Source organism: Nicotiana sylvestris, chromosome 6, assembly GCF_000393655.2.
Source record: "Nicotiana sylvestris chromosome 6, ASM39365v2, whole genome shotgun sequence".
In the NCBI taxonomy this organism is placed as follows: domain Eukaryota; kingdom Viridiplantae; phylum Streptophyta; class Magnoliopsida; order Solanales; family Solanaceae; genus Nicotiana; species Nicotiana sylvestris.
The window spans coordinates 54258432-54278168 of NC_091062.1; the positions used below are offsets into that span (position 1 = coordinate 54258432).

Below are 19737 nucleotides of genomic sequence, written 5' to 3' on the forward strand. Positions count from 1 at the left end.
GAATCATAACCCGATTTGGAGACCGAATCCATAATAGTTAACTATGCAAGCCTCCGGGCCACATACTAAAAGGTCTCAACGACCAAACGGCACAAGTGACACTGTCAGCAACTAGAAACTCAAGGGAATTTAAGGATTGATTACAGCTCAATCGCAATGCGACTCAGATACTGGACCCTAATATTGCAATATGCCTAAGGGCACGACATAAGTGCCACTATCGTCCGCCAGGAAATCAAGGAAATTTAAGGGCCGATTACAGCTCGAATCGCAATGCGACTCGGATACTGGACCCGGAAGCTGCAATATGCCTAAGGGCATGGCATAACTACCACTATCTCCGGCCGAGTAAACCTCCGGGACACGCGCCCGTGCGGTCACTTCGACCCAGAGCACAAAGGACCATCATCATTCGCCCATGCAGGCAGGAAAGAGCTTGAGGGTCAATTGAACCTCGAGTTACAATGCTACTCGAAGACTGGACCTAAAAGAGTTGGAACGGAAAATGCCTAAGGGCAAGAGATAAAAACGACTACTACCTACCCGCACGAGCACAAAAAATTGGAGGATAAGAAGGGTCGAGTCGGAGCCCGACTTGAAAACTAAGCCTAAACAGCCGAGCAAAGCATGGAGACCCCAGCACCTGCTTGCACCAAGGATCACACTTAAAGAGCTCCCGGGTCTGACCGATCCGTTTCGGACCTATGAAGATCTCGCCAAACACCAAAACCAGCCTACCCGATCAAAAGCGACAACAGAAAAAAGGTACAAGAGACAAAGCGACAAAAAGCGCATCAATAAGAAGTGACCAAGCGTCACTCTCGTCCGCCCTTGCTCGAGCCAATTCCTCTGAGAGAACGAAGCCCTTTGCACCGACCTCCTCGAGTACCTCTATCCGGGATATACAACAAACATATTCCTCAATCCTTTTCTCCTGGTCGAGGGCTCGCTTTTGCTCGGCTTGGGCATCAGCAACATCTTTCGTGCTAATTTCCATCTCACGATCAGCCCTGGTTCGGCTTAATGCCGCTTCTGCCCAGTCATCAATTATCTCGGCTCTGACCTTCGAGAGATCAGACTCGAGTTTCTCAAGCATATCCGCTTTAACTTTGGTGTTGTCATGAGTCAAACTGAGTTGGACCTCGAAGGCAGGGACTTTAGCCGAGGCGCTCATCTCCTCTAAAGCTTGAGCCTGCACTTGAGCCCTTAGCTCCTCGCAAGAAACTCTAACGCGGTTGACGTCGCCTTTGAGGAACTCCAAGGCCTCCGCCTTTTTCTGCAACTGATACGGCAAAAGGGAGTTAGCCTTGAGGTTAGAAAGGAGCAAAACACGTACTATAGGAAGTTACCTGCTCCATCAAATAGCTCTCATAGTTCGAGCTCAGATATGCCTCATATAGCCAATGCTGCAACTCAACTTCCTTCTCTTTGCTAAGGAGCCTAAAGGATTCGCCCTCATCCAGAATTTTCTGGAGCTTGGACCCTTGACAGAGCAACTCAGACCTAAGCCTATCACATGCTTGCATAAGAAAGGTTCAATAGAGGGAGGAGGACACGGGATCAAGGATGTACGCAGCGAAATCAGAAGACTTGATTTCTTGCTATCAAGACATTTCGGAAGCATGCCCCAAGGACCTTGAGGGCGGGAGGCCGCGATCAAGTTCTCGTCCTCGAGGCTCGTCGAAGCCCGACTGGGAGGAAACGAGGAACGAAGCCAGGACAAAGGGGGAAGCCCCCTAGGCACAAAGCTATGATTAACAGGCCCGGCCTATCCGGAGCCTATGCTGAGGAATCACGTCTAGCCTTTGCATCCCCGCATCTTTACATTTAATGCACTCTGTACCATACCGTGTTCCCTCTCCTATATAAGGGGAACCCATACCATTTTATTAGGGGCTAATGTTGCTCCATTTCTCTACAAGTGCAATAATATCTTTCTCTCTCTTTTCTTCTAAGTTGTTCGCTCTCATTGGCCCGAGGTCGCTTTAGCATTTATCATTCTCTTATTTGTTCTTCACTACTTTGCTCAATATTGGTAACATAGAGCCTTGCTCGATCATATCCCTACCGGTTTTCCCATTCCCGACTGCCCCCGATAGTTCGGGATCGATATTAATGCCAACCCCGAGGTCCCATCGACCATCTATGCACCCAGGCAACAGCCCCCCTTTGGTTTGATTATTGCCTCATTTTAGCTCACTTTTAATCATTATACTTAGCATTCTTAGCATTAACTGCTCTAAAAACTAGCTCAGGAATAGATCACGTATTTTTTGAATCCCATTTACAAATTTAATTGTTGTTACCATTTTCACGGTAAATAGTTTGGCGCCCACCATGGGGCTAAAAATAATAGTGATTATTTTCTTGCTGGTTTTGTCACACAAACGCACGTTATCTTTCACACCTTTTCTTGCCCATGATCTTTTGATTTCAGGATAATGCTCAGCTCGGTAAGCAAAATCTAGAACGAATATCCCAAAAGTCACAGCGAAGACAGTATGGCTATTCCAGAGGTTGGCGCGACACTGCAGGACCCCGATAACGCATTTGGATCGATTCAAGCGGACGCGGGCTTGCAAGGTGCGCAATAGGTCAACAAAGCCTCGTGCACCAATGGTAGCACACAGCGTGTTGACCAACAAGAAGCTCAAAAAACCCCGGCCCGGGTCGAACAGGAAGTTAGTCTTCATGTTATTTTTGAAATGTTGCAGGCATGACAGTTGGCCATCACACGGCTGCAAAGTTGCCCGGAGACTCCCAACGCAGTAGCGCCAGGAACATCTCCTTACGTCGAGCTAGTACCCGAGAGATCAAGTAATGACGGATCGGTAACCGACCCCGCCGCAGTGAGGATGCTTGGGAATTTCTTCAAAAGGATCAAATCAGGTTCGTGGAAGCTCTTACAAGAAACGTCTCCCGAGGAAACGGTCCCAAAACTCGCTTCACAAAAATCCGGAACGGCGAAACTCCCTAGGTGCGACAAGACCTTGGATCCCTACGGGTGCACCACCACTTGCCGGTGCCATCAAAGCAGTATCGAGAGGGACACCTGAGGCCGAACGAAGCAGAAATGAAACGTCGCGGGAAGCCACACCCCATTCCCTGATAGGACGAATAAGATCGCTCCCGGTTTCGGATGATTAGGCAACACAGGCCTTCACCCAAAGCCTAAACGAAGCATGCCCAACGACTCCAAGACATTTCAAGTGAAGCCTGATCAGATACCCAACCGAGGTCTGGTTGGATGCCCACACCCGATACCAGCCCCGAATCGGGGCCGTGGACAACCGTTCGGGAACCTCCTCGGGTCTGGTATATCCAAGAAGACTCCCAGCAAAGTAGCTGATGCCAGACAGATGGAGGTATCATCCATGCCCCGCAAATGGAAGGAACAACTCGAGATGCAACCTACCTCGCAATAATAGGGAAATAACTCGAGGACAACACCCTCAAGGAACCTCCAATGGAACCAGATTCAACAAGGCACAGTTGGTAGGGAAACCCCGCCCAGCCGAGTACGATTTCAGCATTGCCATACCAAACATCGTGATCACCATAAGCGAAACCAGGAACGCCAGGCGGCTCAGACCTATTCGACCAAGACCCCTTCAAAAGAACCATGGCCCGGTGCAAGAACCGTGGGGCGTGCGGGGTCACTAGCTCAAAAGAACGACAACCACACTATTCGATAGAGATTGCAGCCAAGTATCATCGAGAGGTCAGGCTCGAGTCCAGCTCTAAGGAAGGAAGGAGATCGGGAAAAACGAAGCTGACAAGCCACGACGTATTGCCACGACGGTAAAGGGGCAGCAACACTCTTCAAAGATCCATAAAGTGTAGAGTGAAAGTGCTCATCGCTGGAAAAATACGGGTCCGGGGAATATACCTGAAGGACACCCTTGCATCCAAGGAAAGAGACGCCGAGATTTCACCTTGGCCTCGTATTAACGCGTTGGTAACCCCTTCCTTCATTTGACCTATTTTAAATAAAACATGTTTTCATAAATACAGGTGGTTCGATCAATTATACCGACAATGTCAGGCCAAAGCCAATAGGGTAGTTCGGACTAACGAACCAAATCACTCCCACACCTTGAATCTTTGATGGATTCAAGATGCCAATCGCCACAACGATCAAGAAGGTCGCTCCCTCTATACAGCCCGCCTGAGCTCGGGCTGGAACGCCGAGCACGCAAAACACGGACGTTCCATTCAAATGAAAATGGGCATACCCCCCGGAGGCGACTTCGACCCCACTTCACCGATAGAGGTGGGACTAAATCATTCGACAAGGAGCTACGCGCGACGAGAGGAAATCCCTCACCACATGACCCATCGCTGACATCAATGCCTCCACCCTCGAAGGGATCAAAGGGTGAGCAGAACCACATCTTCGGCCAAGCCTGGTTGAACATATCAGAAAGATATATCAGGGCTCATGCCACGAAACGTCGCCTGCGCATCCCGCAGCAAGGAAGAACTACTCCGCTCCTTTGTTGTTTCTTTTCTTTTACTAACCTATATGCAGGCAATCAGTCGAGGCATTCAGAAGTTTTGAACTCCACTCGGAGATCCTGTAGAGGCCCCGGATCTCCGAGTGGGCTTCCAACATAAAGAAGGTCCTGCCAGCAAGATTATTAGCAGAGCATCGTACTCCCTAGAAAGGGATCCAACGAGATCGCAGTCCTTTTTTCTATAGTCAGACGACGTACGATGACCGTCTATTAGGGACACCGTCCCCCTGGAAAGGCTAATGAATGGTGGGCTAAGCTTCAAAACGGAATCATGTAAATAGATCAGATGATTGGAGGAGCAGCGCCCATGCGGGCCGAGCTCAAAACAACGGGACAACATGTATTTGCAAAATATATTTGCGCCAAGCAATAAAGAATACCTTTTCGGCATTTCATACTTCGAAAAAGGCTATTTCAGCATATTCACTGCGAAGGCCTCTCCACCAAATACGTCCCGAGATACTCGGAGACATATTCAATTCAGTGCCCACACGACCCCAGGGTCGGAACTCCAGGCTCATCAAGCCCCTATAAGGCAACTTCGGGCTCATCAAGCCCCTATAATGCAACTCCGGGCTCATCAAGCCCCTAGAAGGTAACTCCGAGCTCACGAGATGCGGTCTTCAAGCTTAAACAAACTCGATGAATCGGAGACTGCAGTTGATCGCCATACGATTGGAAAACCCGAAATAGTAAGACCCCTAGCGGGCAACTTCGGCGTAACCAGATCTATTATACATAACAAACAAACTGTAAGACCTCAATAGGCATGACAAACTGTAAGACCTCAATAGGCTAGAAAAACTGTAAGACCTCAATAGGCATGATAAACTGTAGGACCTAAACAGGCATGAAAATCCCAAAGTTTAGGCTATACGTCGCATTTGTTAGAATCCCTAAAGGGCATACCCTCGACGTAGACACCTAAGCTCTCACTTGTGATAAAAAATGGCTACGGCCAAACACATATGACTACGATCAAAATGGCTGATACAACCAAAATAACGCGGCTCGAGGACGCCCAACTTTCGCTAATAATCGCAGGCCACTACTCTAAATATACTTCGGAAAGAACCGGCTAAAACAGGCTTTCCTCAACAGGCAAAAACGAGCTCCGACCATGTCGGCTCCAAATCGCAAGATCGTCGATCTACTCGACCTATGAGCTATGAACCTTATGTGGTGCTCGAAACATCGCCGACAACGACTTGAAATCGAGGTTCCTCTGGAACCGACGATGGGTCAGGAAAAAATACTCTAAAAGACCTTAACGAGTGAAAATAAAGCCTACAAAAAAGGCCACGAGCAAAAACAGTGTAAGAGCCATGTCGCCAGTTAAGCAAGCCTACAGGCCTCAAATTGAAAGGACTCTACGACCAAACAGCGTAAGAGCCATTGTTGCCAGCTAAAAATCTTGACAACTTGAGGATTAAAATGAGCTCGAATCATAACCCGATTCGGAGACCGAATCCAAAATAGTTAACTATGCAAGCCTCCGGGCCACATACTAAAAGGTCTCAACGACCAAACTGCACAAGTGCCACTGTCGCCAACCAGATACTCAAGGGAATTTAAGGGTCGATTACAGCTCGAATCGCAACGCGACTCGGAGACTGGACCCGAAAGATGCAATATACCAAAGGGCATGGCATAAGTGCCACTATCTCCAGCCAGGAAATCAAGGAAATTTAATGGTCGACTACAGCTCGAATCACAATGCGACTCAGAGACTGGACCCGAAAGATGCAATATGCCTAAGGGCATGGCATAAGTGCCATTGTCGCTGGCCGAGTAAACCTCCGGGCCACGCGCCCGTACGGTCACTTCAACCCAGAGCATAAAGGGACATCATCATCCGCCCATGCAGGCAGGAAAGAGCTTGAGGGTCAATTGAAGCTTGAGTCACAATGCGACTCAAAGACTGGACCCAAAATAGTTGGAACGGCAAATGCCCAAGGGCAAGAGATAAAAATGACTACTACCTGCACGCACGAGCACAAAAATATTGAAGACAAGAAGGCTCGAGTCGGAGCCTGACTCGGAAACTAAGCCTAAACAGCCGGCCCCAGCACCTACTCACGTCAAGAATCATGCTTAAGAGCCCCCAGATATGTCCGATCAGTTTCGGACCTATGAGGATTTCGCTGAACACGAAAACCTGTCTGCCCGATTGAAAGCAACGACAAAAAAAGGTATAGGAGAAAAAAGCTTCAAGTTTCTTCTTATATATTACATGCGCGAAAAAGCGCATTCTCCACCTACAAGCATGCCCTACATATATCAGAAACAAAGCGACAAAACGACAAAATTTGCACTTTGTGCTAAAGGGATACAGCTTGTCAAATTCACCCTCCGTAGCGTCAATAAGAAGTGACCGAGCGTCACACTCGTCCGCCCTTGCTCGAGCCAACTCCTCCGATAGAACGAAGCCCCTTGCATCGACCTCCTCGAGTACCTCTCTCCGGGATCTATATTGAATATATTCCTCGATCCTCTTCTCCCGGTCGAGGGCTCGCTTCAGCTCAGCTTGGGCATCATCAACATCTTTCATACAAGTTGCCATCTCACAATCAGCCTTGGTTCGGCGTAATGTCACTTCTTACCGGGCATCAATTATCTCGGCTCTAACCTTTGAGAGACTAGATTCAAGTTTCCCAATCATATCTGTTTGAACCTTGGCATTGTTATGAGTCAAGCTGAGTTGGACCTCAACGGCAGGGACCTTAGCCGAGGCGCTCATCTCCTCTAAAGCTCGAGCCTGCACTTGAGCCCTTAGCTCCTCGCAAGAAACTCTGATTCGGTTGACGTTACCTTTGAGGTACTCCGAGGTCTCTGCCTTTTTCTGCAACTAATACGGCAAAAAGGAGTTAGCCTTAAGGTTAGAAAGGAGCGAAGCACGTACTATGGGAAGTTACCTGCTCCATCAAATAGCTCCCATAGTTTGAGCTCCGGTACGCCTCATATCGCCAATGTTGCAACTCAACTTCCTTCTCCTTGCTAAGAAGCCTAAGGGATTCGCCCTCATCTAGAATCTTCTAGAGCTCTGCCCCTTGATGAAGCAGCTCAGACCTAAGCCTATCATAGGCCTTCACAAGAAAGGTTAAATAGAGGGAGGAGGACACGGTATATAGGAAAACTATGCATAAACTCACCACAAAGTGAAGCCAACGGACTTCCTCGAAGTCAGAGCGCACTCCTGTTGATCTTTCCAATGCGGCTCCAGAAGAACCAACCTCGGGCATGGCATGATCGCTCAAAGGAACCGCGGGCGGGAGTCAGGCATTCGGGAGCATCAAACTTAGGCGACGCCCCTTCCTCGAAAATGTGAGCCCAACCAGCACCGCTAAAGGCTCTGTTGCACCGCGGTGCCGATCCCTCTTATTATCGTCGTCCCTCGGCCCGGAGGCCAATGATCCCTTCCCCTTTTCAGAAAAACATTGCCTCATCCCAAGGAACTGCCCGATATCTGCAAACGGCGAATCCAGTGCAATTGAAAGGGGAAAGTGTTACCTCGGGTATACGAAGGCAAAGGCAGCATACACACATGCCTTGGTATTGCACTCCCCATCTGGTATGAAGCACAACTCGCCACCTGTCGTCGCAGGACAAATGGGTCACTAACCTACGAACCCAGCCGGGTAGGTCATGGACTTCACCCGGCGTCCACGAAGTTGTTGCAACAAGGGAGAAAACATTATTACTCAGCTGGTTTTCGCTATATGAGGAATCTGAAAAAGCGGCAAATCCCTCACTCACGTGCATGATTCCACCCTTCAGGAAATGGCAAAAACTCCACAAGGATAATATCGGTCGTCCGGACCCGGATAAACCAACTGGACCACTCTCGATCCCCGCCTTCCTCGTCATCAACAACAAAGGGAATGGACAAACGACACCTCAGAGTTAGCAGGCCTCAATGATAAAAAGGCCGATATAGTCTGACAAGATGGTCAAGCGTGAATTCAAGCCCCGCTTTCTCCGCAAATAATCTCATCATCAACGCCGTTCGCCAAAACGACAGATGAATCTGTGCCAGGGTAACCCGATACTTCGAGCAAAAATCAAACATAACCCTATCAGGGGGCCAGATGCGAAAAGGTATAGGTATACACTCAAGAATCCATTAGTGGAGTTCGCAATGCCCTCATCTAGGAAAAGCATTTGCAGTGTTATCCCATCGCTCCACCCGCAATACTTCCTCGCCATCTCCAGGTGTTCCTCTCTTATCAAGGATACCATCTACAAATCTAAATCCCTCGGTTCCCGAGCACCAGGAGCAGTGCCCCCATCCCCTGCTGGATCGGCCCCGAAGTGGTTTCCATGACTATGATGAAACTAACAGGTCAAGGCAAGGGCACACACCAACACTTTTTGCACCTAAAGAGATGAAGTACCCCAAGACAAAGCAGAAAGGAGGCTATCAAAAAATGGTGAAGTCTTGAGGAGCTGAAGCCACACCACATATATGCGAGAAGCAGTGACGATTCGCCTACCCGAGGCAAGCCCCGGGAAGCCAACAGCCTCGAGACAGATCGACAGATCGATACCCGATCCAAAAAGCACCCTCCAACGAGAAGTCAAGACTTGAGGGGCCGTTCGTATTATCTTCAAGCTCGAGGTAGAACTCTACATCAAGAACCCTGAACCAAAGAAGTTGGACCTCGGTAAACGCCGACACTCGACGCAAGGCAAGCACCTGGTCTCATGATCCCCTCTTTCTGAAATTAGGAATAAACACAGGAAGCTCCGATTGCGAAAGCTCCACGAAGGTCTGAGGAAGCGCCCAAATATAAGCAAACTCCTCAGCAGAAGTCAATCTTATATATTCTAAAAGGGTTATCTACATCAAGATCAATAGGGACCCCCGGGTACTCGAAGACGACCTTAATTCAGGATAACGTTCCCGAAGGCCCCGGAATTTGACGCATGATCTCCAAACAACTCGGAGGGTCTCGATAGCCCAGACCTATTAGACCAATGCAAGATTGGTCCGAAGTATGACGATGGGTTCGGAGGAGAGCCATGTCGATCAGCAGAAGATCAGAAATGAACGCTCGCGCTCAAGACAGATATCAGCAGTCAACAAATAAAAGAAGGCATTCAAAGAGCCCAAAAGTACATAAGAGCATACAAAAACAAAGCAAAGTAAAGAAAGTAGAAGTCAGCAAAGTATATTCTTATTCATAAAAATTTGCGTACAAGAAGCCCTCGAGGGGACATTACATACAATTACAATAGCCAACGGGGGATCTCTACGCCTAAAGGAAGAGACAAAGGGATGCACACGTAAGGTGAAAGCCCAAAAACCAACCCACCTTCAAAAGTCTACAACAGGCGCCTCCAGACACTCCTCCTCGGAAGTTCCATCCCAACTTTCCACACTGATATCCCCAAGGGGCAAGGCTGGCAGGGAGGGATGAAAAAATGCCATAGCTCTCCGAAGCTCGAGGAATTTCTTTGGCCAAGGAAGCCTCAGAGAGATAGCGGACCGAACAATCCTCAATCCCGCTTGCACGTCTACTTTGAATCCACTTCTCGGGACGTCTAGCCATGCAAGCCCCCAACTCGGAGCAGAGCACCACGTCGAGCCGGGGTATGAAGGTGAGCAGCGGTGTATAATCCGATCCCCCTTTTGAGCAGCGGTGCATAATCCGAATGACTATCTATATAAGGGAGGAACCGACTCCCCGTCCCTCATCACCTCAAGACAACAGCAGCAGCAAGGGCCAGTATACCGACGACCACAACAACAGCGGGACAACACGTTTATGCTCGACAAAGGGAAGCCCTAGCAGAAGGCCACAACACAGTCTAAGGGAACTCCTCCAAACGGCCTTAAGGTCATGAGCCCCCAGCATGATGTTCAAAGGTAAAAGAAGACAGTAAAGAAGATATGGGCGAGCAAACCAACGAAGGCATTGGGATAGGAAAAACAAAGCCAAGGAACCCCCATTTATAGGGGATTACAACACAATCATCTAGGCTTTGGAAGACTGACCGAGGGGCACAGTTAATGCGTCCATGGAAAACCGAACCGACGGTGGTACCTGTACCCTGGGAAGCAAAAATCAGGGAGTGCAATGAATGAGGTCGAAGAGCATGAGCCCATGGATGTCCCATCACCGCGAAGCTTACACCAGGGGTCGCATCATCAATATGGCATCACCGAAATAAGCTCGAGGAGTCAAGTGTCAGAATCATTTCCCATCACTTTGTTATGTGAAATGCGGAGACTATCTGTACATGACGAAATTAGAAGACTTGATTTCTCGCTATCAAGACATTTCGAAAGCATGCCCCGAGACCCCGAGGGCGGGAGGCCGCGATCGAGTTCTCGGCCTCGGGGCTCGTCGAAGCCTGACTCGGAGGAAATGAGGAACTAAGCCAGGACATAGCTGGAATCCTCCTAGGCACATGGCTACGTCTAACAAGCCCGGCCTATCCAGAGCCAATGCTGAGGCAACACGTCTAGCCATCCCATCCCCACATCTTTACATTTAATGCACTCTGTACCATACCGTGTTCCCTCGCCTATATAAGGGGCACCCATACCATTTTGTAAGGGGCTAATGTTGCTCCATTTCTCCACAAGTGCAATAATATCTCTCTCTCTCTATTTTCTTCTAAGTTGTTCGCTCTTACTAGCCCGAGGACGCTTTAGCATTTATCATTCTTTTATTTGTTCTTCACTACTTTTCTCAATATTGGTAACATAGAGCCTTGCTCGATCATATCCCTACCTGTTATCCCATTCCCGACTTCCCCTGATAGTTCGAGATCGATATTAACACCGACCTCGAGGTCCCATCGACCATTTATGCACCGGGCAATAGCCCCCGTTTGGTTTGATTACTGCCTCGTTTTATCTCGCTTTTCATCATTATACTTAGCATTCTTAGCATCAACTGCTCTAAAAACTAGCTCGGGAATAGATCACTTATTTTTAGAATCCCATTTACAAATTTAATTGTTGTTACCATTTTCACGGTAAACAAGGGAAATTGTGCATAAACTCACCACAAAGTGAATCCGATGGACTTCCTCGAAGTCAGAACACACCCCTGTTGATCCTGCCCTTGCGGCCCCAGAAGAGCCGACCTCGGTCACGACATGTTCGCTCAAAGGAACCGCCTGCCGGGAGTCAGGTACTCCGGGAGCAGCAGACTGGGTTACGCTCTTTCCTCGGAAGTGTGAGCCCGACCAGCACCGCTAAAGGCTAAGTTGCGCCACGGGTGCCGATCCCTCTTATTGTTGTCGTCCCTCAGCCCGGAGGCCAACGATCCCTTCCCCTCTTCAGAAAAATATTGCCTCATCCCAAGGAACCGCCCGATATCTGCAAATGGCGAATCCAGTGCAATTGAAAGGGGAAAGTGTTACCTTGGGTATACAAAGTCAAAGGCAGCATACGCACATACCTTGGTATTGCACTCCCCATCTGGTACGAAGCACAGCTCGCCACCTGCGCTCGTCGCAGGACGAATGGGTCACCAGCCTCCGGATCCAGCCGGGCAGGTCATGGACTTCACCTGGCGTCCACGAAGTTGCTGCGACAAGGGAGACAACATTATTACTCAGCTGGTTTTCGCTATATGCGGAATCTGAAAAAGCGCCAAATGCCTCACTCACGTGCGTGATTCCACCTTTCGGGAAATGGCAAAAACTCCACAGGGATAATATCAGTCGTTCGGACTCGGATAAACCAACTGGCCCACTCTCGATCCCTGCCTTCCTCGTCATCAACAACAAAGGGTGTGGACGAATGACACCTCAGAGTTAGTAGGCCTCGATGATGAAAGGGCTGATATAGCCTGACAAGATGGTCAAACATGAATTCAAGCCCGCCTTTCTCCGGGAAGAATCTCGTCATCAATGCCATTCACCAAAACTACGAATGAATCTATGCCAGGGTAACCCGATACTTCGAGCAAAAATAAAGTACAACCCTATCAGGGGGGCCAAATGCGAAAGGGTATAGGTATACGCTCAAAAATCCATCAGTGGAGTCCGCGATGCTCTCATCTGGGGAAAGCACCTGCGGTGTTATCCCCTCACCCGCAGTACCTCCTCGCCATCTCCAGGGGTTCCTCTCTTATCAAGGACGCTGTCTCCAAAGCAAAATCCCCCGGTTCCTGAGCATTAGGAGCAGCGCCCCCCGTCCCCTGCCGGTTCGGGCCCGAAGTGGTTTCCATGACTATGGTGAAACTAACATGTCAAGGCAAGGGCGCGCACCAACACTTTTTGCGCCTAAAGAGATGAAGTACCCCGTGCCAAAGCAAAAAGGTGGCTATCTAAAAATAGTGAAGTCTTGCGAAGGAGCTCAAGCCGCCCCACATATATGCGAGAAGCAGCGACGATTCGCCTGCACGAGGCAAGCCCCGGGAAGCCAACAACCTCGAAATAGATCGACGGATTGGTACCCGATCCAGAAAGCACCCTTTAACGAGGAGTCAAGACTCGAAGGGCCATTCATATTTTCTCCAAGCTCGAGACAACACTCTACATCAAGAACCCCTAGCCCAAAGAAGTTGGACCTCGATAAGCTTTAAACGCCGACACTCGACGCAAGGCAAGCACCCGATCTCGTGATCCCTTCTTTCCGAAAAGAGGAGTAAACACAGGAAGCTCCAATCGCGAAAGCTCCATGAAGGTCCGAGGAAGCACCCAAATATAAGCCAACTCCTCAGCAGAAGTCAATCTTATACATTCTAAAAGGGTTATCTAAATCAAGATCAATAGGGACCCCCGGGTACCCGAAGACGACCTTCATCCAGGATAACGTTCCCGAAGGCTCCGAAATTCGACGCATGATCTTCAAACAACTCAGAGGGCCTCGATAGCCCGGACCTATCGGATCAATCCAAAATTGGTCCGAAGCATGACGATGGGTTCGAAGGAGAGCCATGTCGATCAGCAGAAGATCATAGTGAGCTCTCGCACTCAAGTTAGATATCAGCAGTCAACAAGTAAAGGAGAGCAATCAAAGAACCTCGAAGGGCATGAGAGCATACAGAAACAAAGCAAAGTAAGGAAAGCAGAAGTCAACAAAGTATATTCTTATTCATAAACATTTGCGTTCAAGCAGCCCTGAGGGGTCATTACATACAATTACAAAAGCCTACAGGAGTCTACACCTAAAGTGGAGGAATGGAAGGATGCACATGTGATGAAACCCGGATGCCCTGTCCGCCGTCGAGAGTCCATCTCCAGTATCAGCATCCTCGGGCACTACACCCTCGAGCACGTATCCTCAAGGGTGATTCCTTTCACCTTCACCTCCCATAGGTTCCCATCTCAATCCCCCGAGTGATCCCCACCGGAAAAGATAAATAAGAGGAAAAGGAGGGGACGCAGAGGAGGCAGAGAAAAGAGACATGGCCCGCCGAAGCCAAAGGTTGAAGATTCGGCAGACCGCAGCCTCAACGGCTGATAGTGCCACTTTATCCCTTGGGAAAGAAAAAACCCTAGGGATGAAGTGCCATACCAGGCCTGGGTAGAAGAGTGAACAGCGGTGCATAATCTGAATGACTATCTACATAAGGGAGGAACCGACTCCCCGTCCCTCATCACCTCGGGCCAGTAGTAGCAGCAAGGGACAGTATACCGATGACCACAACAACAACGGGATAACATGTTTATGTTCGACGAAGAGAAGCCCTGGTAGAAGGTCACAACACAGTCTAAGGGAACTCCTCCAAACGGCCTTAAGATTATAAGCCCCTGGCATGATGTTCAAGGGTGAAAGAAGATGATAAGAAGGAAAAGGCAAGCAAGCCAACGAAGGCACTGGGATAGGAAAAACAAAGCCAAGGCACCCCCATTTATAGGGGATTATGACACGGTCATCTAGGCTTTGGAAGACTGACCGACGGGCACAGTTAATGTGTCCATGAAAATTGAACCGACGACGGTACCTGCACCTTGGGAAGAAAGAATCAGGGAGTGAAACGAATGAGGTCAAAAACCACGAGCACGTGGATGTCCAATCACCACGAAGCTTATGCCAGGGGTCGCATCATCGATATTGCATCGCCGAAAGAAGCTCGAGGAGTCAAGTGTCAGAATCATTTCCCATCACTTCATTATGGGAAATGCGAAGACTATCTGTACGCGACAAAATCAGAAGACTTGATTTCTCACTATCAAAACATTACGGAAGCATGCCCCGGGACCCCGAGGGCAAGAGGCTGCGACCGAGTTCTCGGCTTCGGGGCTCATCGAAACCCAAGTCAAAGGAAACGAAGAACGAAGTCAGGACAGAGGGGGAATCCCCCTAGGCACATGGCTACATCTGACAGGCCCGACCTATCCGGAGCCTATGCTGAGTCATCACGTCAAGCCATCCTATCACCGTACTTTCTAATTAATCTCCACTTGCGTGTAGTCGAGTCTCCCTTCCTATATAAAGGGGACTCGCCCTACCTTGTAAAGGGCTGCTGTTGCTCCATTCTCTACAAGTGCAATAATATCTCTCTCTCTCTCTTTTCTTCTAAGTTGTTCGCTCTTACTAGCCCGAGGCCGCTTTAGTATTTATCATTCTCTTATTTATTCTTCACTACTTTGCTCAATATTGGTAACATAAAGCCTTGCCCGATAATATCCCTACCTGTTATCCCATTCCCGACTGTCCCCGATAGTTCGAGATCGATACTAACGCCGACTCCGAGGTCCCATCGACTATCTATGCAACCAGGCGACAGCCCCCCTTCGGTTTGGTTACTGCCTCTTTTTTAACTCGAGCTGCATCGTTAAACTTAATATTCTTAGCATAAACTGCTTTAACAACTAGCTCGAGAATAGATCACATATTTTTAGAATCCTATTTACAAATTTAATTGTTGTTACCATTTTCATGGTAAACAAAGTTGATTAGTGGTTGGGTTCAGTTATTGTATTTCTGACGAAATATGGCCAGTGTTTGTTTTGGTTATTGCATTTATTCTTTACTTGCAATTTCCTTGGATGTATACATGATTTTGCTGCATCTCTTATCTATTTGCTAGATCCAGTGCGTATACATGCATTTGTGCATATATTCTCTATATGCTACCTTACTTGTTGAGATGAGACACGGTTATACATGATTTTGCTGCATCTCTTATTTATTTGCTAGATCCAGTGTGTATACATGCATTTGTGCATATATTCTCTATATTCTACCTTACTTGTTGAGATGAGACACGGTACATATCTTCTCCATATGTGAACCCATTGGATTTGACTTCTTTATTTCATGCATATCTTCTCTATATGCAAGTTTGATTCTTTATTAATATGGGATGCACATTTTCACTAAATGTGGGATCTATTAACTAAATAGAGCATGTTATGTTATCTTTAGCCACTAAAGTGGCTTATCTGTGATTTATGACTTGATAATATTGTTGTTGTGTACTTGTGAGAATTACGAATCGAACAGGTTTATTAGCTGGTATCATTAATAATTCTTGCTGTTATTACCTTGCCGAGGTTAGTTATGATACTTGTTGAGTACATAGGGTAGGTTATACTCATACTACACTTCTTTGCCTTGCGTGCAGATCTTGGAGCTAAAATGTGGTGGATGACGAGAGCTGACATTGAAGATGTACCTACTTTTTCGGATATAGCTACCACTTGTCCTTGGTAGTTTTTGATTCTTACTCTATTTATGTATATTCCAAATAGATATATTTATTTTCGTACCAGCTTTGTAAATCTAAATCTTAGTGGCTCATGACTTGTACTACCAATCTTTTGGATATTGCATAGAAATTCAGCTATTTTTTTATTTATTACTTATGATCTTCATTAGAATTGTGTAACTATTGTTGGCTTACCTAGTGGGTTGGGTTAGGTGCCATCACGACTAGGTGAAATTTAGTTCGTGACAAGTTGGTATCAGAGCTCTAGGTTCATAGGTTCTACAAGTCATGATAAAGTGTCCAGTAGAGTCTTGCGGATCGGTAAAATGACATCCATACTTATCTTCGAGAGGCTACAGGGAATCTAGGAAACTTCTCATCTTTCTTTTCTTATCGTGCAACATTGATTCTGCTTGAAGTGTATATCTTCGGTTCCTTTCCATTCACTTGTACGTGATGTTGGGAGCTCAGTATCAGTTGTACACTAATGGGTTGTGATGTCATGGATGAGGTACGAGATGTATTTTGTGTTGTGGGGGTAGGCCAGTCTGGAGGACTTAAAGCCAAGTTTTGACTGCAGCTTGGACTCGGTAGTTTCAATTGTGTGAGTATGTGCATTTGAACTTATATGTCTGGGAGAGTCCTTAGGAGTGGGATTGATGGCTCAGTAAGTTGTGAGATAGCCATATGATTAGTATTTTGTGACTGAGGGCTATGCTTAGAAGGTCTGGATATGATGAGAAGGATTTGCTTGGGGTGTAAAGGACTATGGATGCTTGATCTCTGTCTTGATATATTGTATAGCCTCGAGTTATGAGTGTCTTGAGAGATCTTTCAGCTATACATTTGTGGAATGAAGTAGATTCTTATGTCTTGTTGACGATTTTAGACTCTGGAAGACTAAGTGATTCCATAATGGTTATGACCATGATAGGGTCATAGAGAGATGCCAGTTTAAGGCTAAGCAGGTGGGTTATCTCCTGGATGTACTGAGGTTGTGTGATCCTTATGATGATTCTATGAGGAGTTTACTTTCCATCTAATGGGATGTATGTGTTACGCTTAGAGTTCAGATTGCTTGAGGAAGTTCACATTACTGTCACGAGGATGAATATGCGCTTAGCAGATGATTTGGAGTATTATATGGCTAGCGCTACATGAGCTTATGAAGGATTTAGTTGAATTACAATGCGAGATCATGGTATTTATGGAGTAAGGGTATTGTGGGTTAGCAGATGCTATGTTCTATGACTTCGAGCCAAGTGGGGGAGGCTACTATCGACGATCAGATTGTATGGTCATGCGTTTTTCCAGTTGGACTGAGGCATATTAGTAGGTTGGTTATGGTTTGAAGAGATAGATTTCAAGGATGACTCGGGTAAGGAAATTACAAGATACATGACGTATTATACTTTATGGATATATGGAAATCTTAGAATGATTCAGATTTGTTATTCGTGGGGCACATAGTGATAAAGAAAAAAGGAATCGCTTGGTTACTTCTTCTTTTTGGGGTATTAATATGGCGGTGAAACACAAGACATTTGACGTGTATTGGCTATTCATTGGGATTAGAGTAGGGTAGATGACTCTCGAGAAGGTTCTAATGAGTTCAAGATTTATATGTGGTATTTGAGGGTTCCCGGATTTGTATATGGCTAAGATATGATATTTGCATTGGATGGTTCCAAGACTTGCGGTATTTCTTTGTCATTATTGATTCTAGATTACAATATCAACAAGGTTAAAGAAATAGCTTCAAATTCACAGAATGTTTCTTTAGAGTGGGCATATCAGTTGCGGTACTATTGGGTTCTTAAAAGGGAATAAAAAGAGCTTGTGGGCGTTAGAACGATGTGGTTTCGTGCAACGATCTCTTGGGGTAAGCTTTGATTAAGGACAGTACTATACTAGCAAGGAGAAGTGTTAACTTGAAGGCAAGTCAAGAGGGTGTAACGACCCGACCGGTCGTTTTGAGAGTTGTAGCCTCGTTCCACCATTTATCGCTCATTTCATACTTTACAGTCGTTATGTGACTTGCTGGGGTAGTTGGTTTGAATCCGGAAAGGTTTCGGAATGAATTGAGACACTTAGTCTCAAAGTTGGAAGCTAAGTTGAAAAGGTCGATAAGATGTTGACTTATGTGTAAACGATTATAGATTAGAGTTTTGATGGTTCTGTTAGCTCCGTTGGGTGATTTTGGACTTATGAGCGTACCCGTATTGTGTTTAGGATGTCTGTAGTTGAATTAGGCTTAAAATGGCAAAAATTAGAAATTTAGAAGTTTGACCGAGAGTGGACTGTGGTTACCAGGATCGGATTGGAGTTTTGGGAGTTGGAGTAGGTCCGTGGTGTCATTAGTGACTTGTGTGCAAAATTTGGGGTCAATCGGACATGATTTGGTAGGCTTCGGCGTCATTTGTAGAAGTAGAAATTCCTTAGTTTCAATAGGCTTGAGTTGGGGTGCAATTCGTATTTGATGTTGCTTGAGGTGATTTGGGGGCTTGACTAAGTTCATATCGTGTTTTAGGACTTATTGATATAAATGGTTGAGGTCCCGGGGGCGTCGGGTTGAATTTGGATGGTTAACGGATAAGAAATGGGACTTAGTGCATTGCTGAAGTCGGGAGTTTTCTGGTGTGATCTCACCTGTGAGGGTTGGCCGCATGTGCTATGCCATAGGCGTGGTTGGAGTTGCCAGGTGCGGAGCTGGGCTAGCTTGGGGTAGGACGCTGGTGCGAGGGGTAAGCTGCATCTGCGAGCAAGGCTCCGTAAATGCGGAGAAGAGATGCTGGGCAATTTTCACAAAAGCGGATATTGGGCCACAGAAGCGCTTCCGCAGGTACGAAACCTGGAGCGCAGATGCTGGCCCTGGGGATTTAACTAATTTCCTCATAAGTGGATGATTTCCCGCAAAAGCAGTTCCGCACATGCGGATATTTGGCCCACACGTGCGAAAAGCCTGGGCAATGTTTTAAAAATGAGGGTTCCAAGATTTTCACTATTTAAACATTTCGAGTTCAGGATTTGGCGATTCTTGAGAGGATTTGTTTTGGGATTTCTTAAAGTAAGTCACTTGTGGTCTAATTTATTCAATAATTGTGTTTCCCCATTGATTTTCCCACCTAGTTTGTGTGTATTTAAGGTGGAATTTTGGGGTTTGAGGCTAGGGATTTAGAAAGTTTAATTTGGGGATTTAGATGGCGGTTTGGTATCAGATTTTGGTAAATTTGGTATAGTTGAACTCGTGGTTGAATGGGCTTTCGAATTTTATAATTTTTATTGGATTCGGGGGGAGAGTTTTTTGTCGGCTTTTGAATTTGATTCAGAACTTAGTTTTGCCTTAGAGAATTGATTCCTTTTGCTCGTGTTGATTGTATCAAACAGTTTGTGGCTAGATTTGGGGCATTCGAAGGCTGTTTCGTGAAGCAAAGGCATATTGGAGTAGAGATTTTCACGGTTTGAGGTAAGTAAGACTTCAAAACTTGGTCCTAAGGGTATGAAACCCCGAATTATATGTTATGTGATTGGTGATGAGGTGATGTACATGCTATGTAACGAACATATGGGCATGCACCGTATGAACCGTGACTTGGTCG

The 19737-nt window shown here is 46.8% G+C and overlaps 1 protein-coding gene across 1 annotated transcript; it reads right to left on the bottom strand.

Moving 5' to 3' along the window:
• Positions 1 to 742: 742 nt before the first annotated feature.
• LOC138870632 (uncharacterized) lies at positions 743 to 8723 on the bottom strand. The gene is made up of 4 exons (XM_070148455.1): positions 8628 to 8723; positions 7121 to 7365; positions 1350 to 1509; positions 743 to 1306 (listed from the first exon to the last, which is right to left on the bottom strand). The coding sequence occupies exons 1-4, from the start codon at positions 8721 to 8723 to the stop codon at positions 743 to 745; spliced, it is 1065 nt and encodes a 354-aa protein (XP_070004556.1).
• Between the last annotated feature and the right edge of the window lie 11014 nt (positions 8724 to 19737).

What these genes read in the sequence shown, in the direction of transcription:
- LOC138870632 (XM_070148455.1), bottom strand. Translation starts at nt 8,723, where the DNA reads ATGGCGAGGAAGTATTGCGGGTGGAGCGATGGGATAACACTGCAAATG. An exon ending in CCACTAATGGATTCTTGAGT is followed by an intron (nt 7,366 to 8,627) that starts GTATACCTATAC and finishes TTGCCGTATTAG; the next exon opens with TTGCAGAAAAAGGCAGAGAC. An exon ending in GCCGAGATAATTGATGCCCG is followed by an intron (nt 1,510 to 7,120) that starts GTAAGAAGTGAC and finishes AGCATGTGATAG; the next exon opens with GCTTAGGTCTGAGTTGCTCT.